Source organism: Hyla sarda, chromosome 1, assembly GCF_029499605.1.
Source record: "Hyla sarda isolate aHylSar1 chromosome 1, aHylSar1.hap1, whole genome shotgun sequence".
Lineage (NCBI taxonomy): Eukaryota > Metazoa > Chordata > Amphibia > Anura > Hylidae > Hyla > Hyla sarda.
In genome coordinates, this window is record NC_079189.1 from 617,522,536 (window position 1) to 617,533,697 (window position 11,162).

The 11,162-nt window shown below is 52.1% G+C and overlaps 1 protein-coding gene across 1 annotated transcript in view; it reads left to right on the top strand.

The window, feature by feature from the left end:
• LOC130314468 (uncharacterized) overlaps nt 1-11,162 on the top strand; it is a gene marked incomplete in the record, with an annotated part of 198,042 nt that overhangs the window by 91,189 nt on the left and 95,691 nt on the right. The window contains 1 exon segment of the mRNA XM_056552729.1: nt 2,604-2,783. Coding sequence (XP_056408704.1) covers nt 2,604-2,783 — 180 coding nt within the window.

Genomic DNA, 11,162 nt, shown 5'->3' on the forward strand with positions numbered 1-11,162 from the left:
GAGGACACCCCGACCCTGATCCTGTGTGATCTGCTGTCTATATAGGTGAGGACACCCCGACCCTGATCCTGTGTGATCTGCTGTCTATATAGGTGAGGACACCCCGACCCTGATCCTGTGTGATCTGCTGTCTGTATAGGTGAGGACACCCCGACCCAGATCCTATGTGATCTGCTGTCTGTATAGGTGAGGACACCCCGACTCTGATCCTATGTGATCTGCTGTCTGTATAGGTGAGGACACCCCGACCCTGATCCTATGTGATCTGCTGTCTGTATAGGTGAAGACACCCCGACCCTGATCCTATGTGATCTGCTGTCTGTATAGGTGAGAACACCCGACCCTGATCCTGTGTGATCTGCTGTCTGTATAGGTGAGAACACCCCGACCCTGATCCTATGTGATCTGCTGTCTGTATAGGTGAGAACACCCGACCCTGATCCTATGTGATCTGCTGTCTGTATAGGTGAGGACACCCCGACCCTGATCCTATGTGATCTGCTGTCTGTATAGGTGAGGACACCCCGACCCTGATCCTGTGTGATCTGCTGTCTGTATAGGTGAGGACACCCCGACCCTGACCCTGTGTGATCTGCTGTCTATATAGGTGAGGACACCCCGACCCTGATCCTGTGTGATCTGCTGTCTGTATAGGTGAGGACACCCCGACCCTGATCCTATGTGATCTGCTGTCTGTATAGGTGAGGACACCCCGACTCTGATCCTATGTGATCTGCTGTCTGTATAGGTGAGAACACCCGACCCTGATCCTGTGTGATCTGCTGTCTATATAGGTGAGGACACCCCGACCCTGATCCTGTGTGATCTGCTGTCTGTATAGGTGAGGACACCCCGACCCTGATCCTATGTGATCTGCTGTCTGTATAGGTGAGGACACCCCGACTCTGATCCTATGTGATCTGCTGTCTGTATAGGTGAGAACACCCGACCCTGATCCTGTGTGATCTGCTGTCTGTATAGGTGAGAACACCCCGACCCTGATCCTATGTGATCTGCTGTCTGTATAGGTGAGAACACCCCGACCCTGATCCTATGTGATCTGCTGTCTGTATAGGTGAGGACACCCCGACCCTGATCCTATGTGATCTGCTGTCTGTATAGGTGAGAACACCCCGACCCTGATCCTATGTGATCTGCTGTCTGTATAGGTGAGAACACCCCGACTCTGATCCTATGTGATCTGCTGTCTGTATAGGTGAGAACACCCGACCCTGATCCTGTGTGATCTGCTGTCTGTATAGGTGAGGACACCCCGACCCTGATCCTGTGTGATCTGCTGTCTATATAGGTGAGGACACCCGACCCTGATCCTGTGTGATCTGCTGTCTGTATAGGTGAGGACACCCCGACCCTGATCCTATGTGATCTGCTGTCTGTATAGGTGAGGACACCCCGACCCTGATCCTATGTGATCTGCTGTCTGTATAGGTGAGGACACCCCGACCCTGATCCTATGTGATCTGCTGTCTGTATAGGTGAGGACACCCCGACCCTGATCCTGTGTGATCTGCTGTCTGTATAGGTGAGGACACCCCGACCCTGATCCTGTGTGATCTGCTGTCTATATAGGTGAGGACACCCGACCCTCATCCTGTGTGATCTGCTGTCTGTATAGGTGAGGACACCCCGACCCTGATCCTATGTGATCTGCTGTCTGTATAGGTGAGGACACCCCGACCCTGATCCTATGTGATCTGCTGTCTGTATAGGTGAGAACACCCCGACCCTGATCCTATGTGATCTGCTGTCTGTATAGGTGAGAACACCCCGACCCTGATCCTATGTGATCTGCTGTCTGTATAGGTGAGAACACCCCGACCCTGATCCTATGTGATCTGCTGTCTGTATAGGTGAGAACACCCCGACCCTGATCCTATGTGATCTGCTGTCTGTATAGGTGAGGACACCCCGACCCTGATCCTATGTGATCTGCTGTCTGTATAGGTGAGGACACCCCGACCCTGATCCTATGTGATCTGCTGTCTGTATAGGTGAGGACACCCCGACCCTGATCCTATGTGATCTGCTGTCTGTATAGGTGAGGACACCCTGACCCTGATCCTGTGTGATCTGCTGTCTGTATAGGTGAGGACACCCCGACCCTGATCCTATGTGATCTGCTGTCTGTATAGGTGAGGACACCCCGACCCTGATCCTATGTGATCTGCTGTCTGTATAGGTGAGGACACCCCGACCCTGATCCTGTGTGATCTGCTGTCTGTATAGGTGAGGACAACCCGACCCTGATCCTGTGTGATCTGCTGTCTGTATAGGTGAGGACACCCCGACCCTGATCCTGTGTGATCTGCTGTCTGTATAGGTGAGGACACCCCGACCCTGATCCTATGTGATCTGCTGTCTGTATAGGTGAGAACACCCCGACCCTGATCCTATGTGATCTGCTGTCTGTATAGGTGAGGACACCCCGACCCTGATCCTATGTGATCTGCTGTCTGTATAGGTGAGGACACCCCGACCCTGATCCTATGTGATCTGCTCATATAATGGAAGATACAGACTGATCACCTGCACATGGATATTTATTATAATATTTAGACTCAATTTTTATTTCTATTCTCCAGAACAATGTAAGAAACCATCAATAAGGAACCTGGAGAAATTGTCACCATACAAGGAATATTATAACCGGGGTGATAAGATCACATTACAGTGTAATCCTGGATATTACCCCTCATATAACACAATACAGTGTAAGAATAATGGATCCCGGAGTGACTGGACACCATCTGCTGTCTGTATAGGTGAGGACACCCTGACCCTGATCCTATGTGATCTGCTGTCTGTATAGGTGAGGACACCCCGACCCTGATCCTGTGTGATCTGCTGTCTGTATAGGTGAGGACACCCCGACCCTGATCCTGTGTGATCTGCTGTCTGTATAGGTGAGGACACCCCGACCCTGATCCTATGTGATCTGCTGTCTGTATAGGTGAGGACACCCTGACCCTGATCCTATGTGATCTGCTGTCTGTATAGGTGAGGACACCCCGACCCTGATCCTATGTGATCTGCTGTCTGTATAGGTGAGGACACCCCGACCCTGATCCTATGTGATCTGCTGTCTGTATAGGTGAGGACACCCCGACCCTGATCCTATGTGATCTGCTGTCTATATAGGTGAGGACACCCCGACCCTGATCCTGTGTGATCTGCTGTCTGTATAGGTGAGGACACCCGACCCTGATCCTATGTGATCTGCTGTCTGTATTGGTGAGGACACCCTGACCCTGATCCTATGTGATCTGCTGTCTGTATAGGTGAGGACACCCCGACCCTGATCCTATGTGATCTGCTGTCTGTATAGGTGAGGACACCCCGACCCTGATCCTATGTGATCTGCTGTCTGTATAGGTGAGGACACCCTGACCCTGATCCTATGTGATCTGCTGTCTGTATAGGTGAGGACACCCCGACCCTGATCCTATGTGATCTGCTGTCTGTATAGGTGAGGACACCCCGACCCTTATCCTGTGTGATCTGCTGTCTGTATTGATGAGAACACCCCGACCCTGATCCTATGTGATCTGCTGTCTGTATAGGTGAGGACACCCCGACCCTGATCCTGTGTGATCTGCTGTCTGTATAGGTGAGGACACCCCGACCCTGATCCTATGTGATCTGCTGTCTGTATAGGTGAGGACACCCCGACCCTGATCCTATGTGATCTGCTGTCTGTATAGGTGAGGACACCCCGACCCTGATCCTATGTGATCTGCTGTCTGTATAGGTGAAGACACCCCGACCCTGAACCTATGTGATCTGCTGTCTGTATTGATGAGAACACCCCGACCCTGATCCTATGTGATCTGCTGTCTGTATAGGTGAGGACACCCCGACCCTGATCCTATGTGATCTGCTGTCTGTATAGGTGAAGACACCCCGACCCTGATCCTATGTGATCTGCTGTCTGTATAGATGAGAACACCCCGACTCTGATCCTATGTGATCTGCTGTCTTTATAGGTGAGGACACCCCGACCCTGATCCTATGTGATCTGCAGTCTGTATAGGTGAGGACACCCCGACCCTGATCCTATGTGATCTGCTGTCTGTATAGGTGAGGACACCCCGACCCTGATCCTATGTGATCTGCTGTCTGTATAGGTGAGGACACCCCGACCCTGATCCTATGTGATCTGCTGTCTGCATAGGTGAGGACAACCCGACCCTGATCCTATGTGATCTGCTGTCTGTATAGGTGAGGACACCCCGACCCTGATCCTATGTGATCTGCTGTCTGTATAGGTGAGGACACCCCGACCCTGATCCTGTGTGATCTGCTGTCTGTATAGGTGAGGACACCCTGACCCTGATCCTGTGTGATCTGCTGTCTGTATAGGTGAGGACACCCCGACCCTGATCCTATGTGATTTGCTGTCTGTATAGGTGAGGACACCCCGACCCTTATCCTATGTGATCTGCTGTCTGTATAGGTGAGGACACCCGACCCTGATCCTGTGTGATCTGCTGTCTGTATAGGTGAGAACACCCCGACCCTGATCCTGTGTGATCTGCTGTCTGTATAGATGAGGACACCCTGACCCTGATCCTATGTGATCTGCTGTCTGTATAGGTGAGGACACCCCGACCCTGATCCTATGTGATCTGCTGTCTGTATAGGTAAGGACACCCCGACCCTGATCCTATGTGATCTGCTGTCTGTATAGGTGAGGACACCCCGACCCTGATCCTATGTGATCTGCTGTCTGTATAGGTGAGGACACCCCGACCCTGATCCTATGTGATCTGCTGTCTGTATAGGTGAGGACACCCCGACCCTGATCCTATGTGATCTGCTGTCTGTATGGGTGAGGACACCCCGACCCTGATCCTATGTGATCTGCTGACTGTATAGATGAGAACACCCCGACCCTGATCCTATGTGATCTGCTGTCTGTATGGGTGAGGACACCCCGACCCTGATCCTATGTGATCTGCTGTCTGTATGGGTGAGGACACCCCGACCCTGATCCTATGTGATCTGCTGTCTGTATAGATGAGAACACCCCGACCCTGATCCTATGTGATCTGCTGTCTGTATAGGTGAGGACACCCCGACCCTGATCCTATGTGATCTGCTGTCTGTATAGGTGAAGACACCCCGACCCTGATCCTATGTGATCTGCTGTCTGTATAGATGAGAACACCCCGACTCTGATCCTATGTGATCTGCTGTCTGTATAGGTGAGGACACCCGACCCTGATCCTATGTGATCTGCTGTCTGTATTGGTGAGGACACCCTGACCCTGATCCTATGTGATCTGCTGTCTGTATAGGTGAGGACACCCCGACCCTGATCCTATGTGATCTGCTGTCTGTATAGGTGAGGACACCCCGACCCTGATCCTATGTGATCTGCTGTCTGTATAGGTGAGGACACCCCGACCCTGATCCTATGTGATCTGCTGTCTGTATAGGTGAGGACACCCCGACCCTGATCCTATGTGATCTGCTGTCTGTATAGGTGAGGACACCCCGACCCTGATCCTATGTGATCTGCTGTCTGTATAGGTGAGGACACCCCGACCCTGATCCTATGTGATCTGCTGTCTGTATAGGTGAGGACACCCCGACCCTGATCCTATGTGATCTGCTGTCTATATAGGTGAGGACACCCCGACCCTGATCCTATGTGATCTGCTGTCTGTATAGGTGAGGACACCCCGACCCTGATCCTGTGTGATCTGCTGTCTGTATAGGTGAGGACACCCCGACCCTGATCCTGTGTGATCTGCTGTCTGTATAGGTGAGGACACCCCGACCCTGATCCTATGTGATCTGCTGTCTGTATAGGTGAGGACACCCCGACCCTGATCCTGTGTGATCTGCTGTCTGTATAGGTGAGGACACCCCGACCCTGATCCTGTGTGATCTGCTGTCTGTATAGGTGAGGACACCCCGACCCTGATCCTATGTGATCTGCTGTCTGTATAGGTGAGGACACCCCGACCCTGATCCTGTGTGATCTGCTGTCTGTATAGGTGAGGACACCCTGATCCTATGTGATCTGCTGTCTGTATAGGTGAGGACACCCCGACCCTGATCCTATGTGATCTGCTGTCTGTATAGGTGAGGACACCCCGACCCTGATCCTATGTGATCTGCTGTCTGTATAGGTGAGGACACCCCGACCCTGATCCTATGTGATCTGCTGTCTGTATAGGTGAAGACACCCCGACCCTGATCCTATGTGATCTGCTGTCTGTATTGATGAGAACACCCCGACCCTGATCCTATGTGATCTGCTGTCTGTATAGGTGAGGACACCCCGACCCTGATCCTATGTGATTTGCTGTCTGTATAGGTGAGGACACCCCGACCCTTATCCTATGTGATCTGCTGTCTGTATAGGTGAGGACACCCGACCCTGATCCTGTGTGATCTGCTGTCTGTATAGGTGAGAACACCCCGACCCTGATCCTGTGTGATCTGCTGTCTGTATAGATGAGGACACCCTGACCCTGATCCTATGTGATCTGCTGTCTGTATAGGTGAGGACACCCCGACCCTGATCCTATGTGATCTGCTGTCTGTATAGGTAAGGACACCCCGACCCTGATCCTATATGATCTGCTGTCTGTATAGGTGAGGACACCCCGACCCTGATCCTATGTGATCTGCTGTCTGTATAGGTGAGGACACCCCGACCCTGATCCTATGTGATCTGCTGTCTGTATAGGTGAGGACACCCCGACCCTGATCCTATGTGATCTGCTGTCTGTATGGGTGAGGACACCCCGACCCTGATCCTATGTGATCTGCTGACTGTATAGATGAGAACACCCCGACCCTGATCTTATGTGATCTGCTGTCTGTATAGGTGAGGACACCCCGACCCTGATCCTATGTGATCTGCTGTCTGTATGGGTGAGGACACCCCGACCCTGATCCTATGTGATCTGCTGTCTGTATAGATGAGAACACCCCGACCCTGATCCTATGTGATCTGCTGTCTGTATAGGTGAGGACACCCCGACCCTGATCCTATGTGATCTGCTGTCTGTATAGGTGAAGACACCCCGACCCTGATCCTATGTGATCTGCTGTCTGTATAGATGAGAACACCCCCGACTCTGATCCTATGTGATCTGCTGTCTGTATAGGTGAGGACACCCCGACCCTGATCCTATGTGATCTGCTGTCTGTATAGGTGAGGACACCCCGACTCTGATCCTATGTGATCTGCTGTCTGTATAGGTGAGGACACCCCGACCCTGATCCTATGTGATCTGCTGTCTGTATAGGTGAGGACACCCCGACCCTGATCCTATGTGATCTGCTGTCTGTATAGGTGAGGACACCCCGACCCTGATCCTATGTGATCTGCTGTCTATATAGGTGAGGACACCCCGACCCTGATCCTATGTGATCTGCTGTCTGTATAGGTGAGGACACCCCGACCCTGATCCTGTGTGATATGCTGTCTGTATAGTATAGGTGAGGACACCCCGACCCTGATCCTGTGTGATCTGCTGTCTGTATAGGTGAGGACACCCCGACCCTGATCCTATGTGATCTGCTGTCTGTATAGGTGAGGACACCCCGACCCTGATCCTGTGTGATCTGCTGTCTGTATAGGTGAGGACACCCCGACCCTGATCCTGTGTGATCTGCTGTCTGTATAGGTGAGGACACCCTGATCCTATGTGATCTGCTGTCTGTATAGGTGAGGACACCCCGACCCTGATCCTATGTGATCTGCTGTCTGTATAGGTGAGGACACCCCGACCCTGATCCTGTGTGATCTGCTGTCTGTATAGGTGAGGACACCCTGATCCTATGTGATCTGCTGTCTGTATAGGTGAGGACACCCCGACCCTGATCCTATGTGATCTGCTGTCTGTATAGGTGAGGACACCCTGACCCTGATCCTATGTGATCTGCTGTCTGTATAGGTGAGGACACCCCGACCCTGATCCTATGTGATCTGCTGTCTGTATAGGTGAAGACACCCCGACCCTGATCCTATGTGATCTGCTGTCTGTATTGATGAGAACACCCCGACCCTGATCCTATGTGATCTGCTGTCTGTATAGGTGAGGACACCCCGACCCTGATCCTATGTGATCTGCTGTATGTATAGGTGAGGACACCCCGACCCTGATCCTATGTGATCTGCTGTCTGTATAGGTGAGGACACCCTGACCCTGATCCTATGTGATCTGCTGCCTGTATAGGTGAGGACACCCGGACCCTGATCCTATGTGATCTGCTGTCTGTATAGGTGAGGTCACCCCGACCCTGATCCTATGTGATCTGCTGTCTGTATAGGTGAGGACACCCGGACCCTGATCCTATGTGATCTGCTGTCTGTATAGGTGAGGTCACCCCGACCCTGATCCTATGTGATCTGCTGTCTGTATAGGTGAAGACACCCCGACCCTGATCCTATGTGATCTGCTGTCTGTATAGATGAGAACACCCCGACTCTGATCCTATGTGATCTGCTGTCTGTATAGGTGAGGACACCCCGACCCCTGATCCTATGTGATCTGCTGTCTGTATAGGTGAGGACACCCTGACCCTGATCCTATGTGATCTGCTGTCTGTATAGGTGAGGACACCCCGACCCTGATCCTATGTGATCTGCTGTCTGTATAGGTGAGGACATCCCGACCCTGATCCTATGTGATCTGCTGTCTGTATAGGTGAGGACACCCCGACCCTGATCCTATGTGATCTGCTGTCTGTATAGGTGAGGACACCCCGACCCTGATCCTATGTGATTTGCTGTCTGTATAGGTGAGGACACCCCGACCCTGATCCTGTGTGATCTGCTGTCTGTATAGATGAGGACACCCTGACCCTGATCCTATGTGATCTGCTGTCTGTATAGGTGAGGACACCCCGACCCTGATCCTATGTGATCTGCTGTCTGTATAGGTAAGGAAACCCCGACCCTGATCCTATGTTATCTGCTGTCTGTATAGGTGAGGACACCCCGACCCTGATCCTATGTGATCTGCTGTCTGTATAGGTGAGGACACCCCGACCCTGATCCTATGTGATCTGCTGTCTGTATAGGTGAGGACACCCCGACCCTGATCCTATGTGATCTGCTGTCTGTATGGGTGAGGACACCCCGACCCTGATCCTATGTGATCTGCTGTCTGTATAGATGAGAACACCCCGACCCTGATCCTATGTGATCTGCTGTCTGTATAGGTGAGGACACCCCGACCCTGATCTTATGTGATCTGCTGTCTGTATAGGTGAGGACACCCCGACCCTGATCCTATGTGATCTGCTGTCTGTATAGGTGAGGACACCCCGACCCTGATCCTATGTGATCTGCTGTCTGTATAGGTGAGGACACCCCGACCCTGATCCTATGTGATCTGCTGTCTGTATAGGTGAAGACACCCCGACCCTGATCCTATGTGATCTGCTGTCTGTATAGATGAGAACACCCTGACCCTGATCCTATGTGATCTGCTGTCTGTATAGCTGAGGACACCCCGACCCTGATCCTATGTGATCTGCTGTCTGTATAGGTGAGGACACCCCGACCCTTATCCTGTGTGATCTGCTGTCTGTATAGGTGAGAACACCCCGACCCTGATCCTATGTGATCTGCTGTCTGTATAGGTGAGGACACCCCGACTCTGATCCTATGTGATCTGCTGTCTGTATAGGTGAGGACACCCCGACCCTGATCCTATGTGATCTGCTGTCTGTATAGGTGAGGACACCCTGACCCTGATCCTATGTGATCTGCTGTCTGTATAGGTGAGGACACCCCGACCCTGATCCTATGTGATCTGCTGTCTGTATAGGTGAGGACACTCCGACCCTGATCCTATGTGATCTGCTGTCTGTATAGGTGAGGACACCCCCGACCCTGATCCTATGTGATCTGCTGTCTGTATAGGTGAGGACACCCCGACCCTGATCCTATGTGATCTGCTGTCTGTATAGGTGAAGACACCCCGACCCTGATCCTATGTGATCTGCTGTCTGTATAGGTGAGGACACCCCGACCCTGATCCTATGTGATCTGCTGTCTGTATAGATGAGAACACCCCGACCCTGATCCTATGTGATCTGCTGTCTGTATAGGTGAGGACACCCCGACCCTGATCCTATGTGATCTGCTGTCTGTATAGGTGAGGACACCCCGACCCTGATCCTATGTGATCTGCTGTCTGTATAGGATGAGGAACACCCCGACCCTGATCCTATGTGATCTGCTGTCTGTATAGGTGAGGACACCCCGACCCTGATCCTATGTGATCTGCTGTCTGTATAGGTGAGGACACCCCGACCCTGATCCTATGTGATCTGCTGTCTGTATAGGTGAGGACACCCCGACCCTGATCCTATGTGATCTGCTGTCTGTATAGGTGAGGACACCCCGACCCTGATCCTATGTGATCTGCTGTCTGTATAGGTGAGGACACCCCGACCCTGATCCTATGTGATCTGCTGTCTGTATAGGTGAGGACACCCCGACCCTGATCCTATGTGATCTGCTGTCTGTATAGGTGAGGACACCCCGACCCTGATCCTATGTGATCTGCTGTCTGTATAGGTGAGGACACCCCGACCCTGATCCTATGTGATCTGCTGTCTGTATAGGTGAGGACACCCCGACCCTGATCCTATGTGATCTGCTGTCTGTATAGGTGAGGACACCCCGACCCTGATCCTATGTGATCTGCTGTCTGTATAGGTGAGGACACCCCGACCCTGATCCTATGTGATCTGCTGTCTGTATAGGTGAGGACACCCCGACCCATATCCTATGTGATCTGCTGTCTGTATAGGTGAGGACACCCCGACCCTGATCCTATGTGATCTGCTGTCTGTATAGGTGAGGACACCCCGACCCTGATCCTATGTGATCTGCTGTCTGTATAGGTGAGGACACCCCGACCCTGATCCTATGTGATCTGCTGTCTGTATAGGTGAGGACACCCCGACCCTGATCCTGTGTGATCTGCTGTCTGTATAGATGAGGACACCCTGACCCTGATCCTGTGTGATCTGCTGTCTGTATAGGTGAGGACACCCCGACCCTGATCCTATGTGATCTGCTGTCTGTATAGGTAAGGACACCCCGACCCTGATCCTATGTGATCTGCTGTCTGTATAGGTGAGGACACCCCGACCCTGATCCT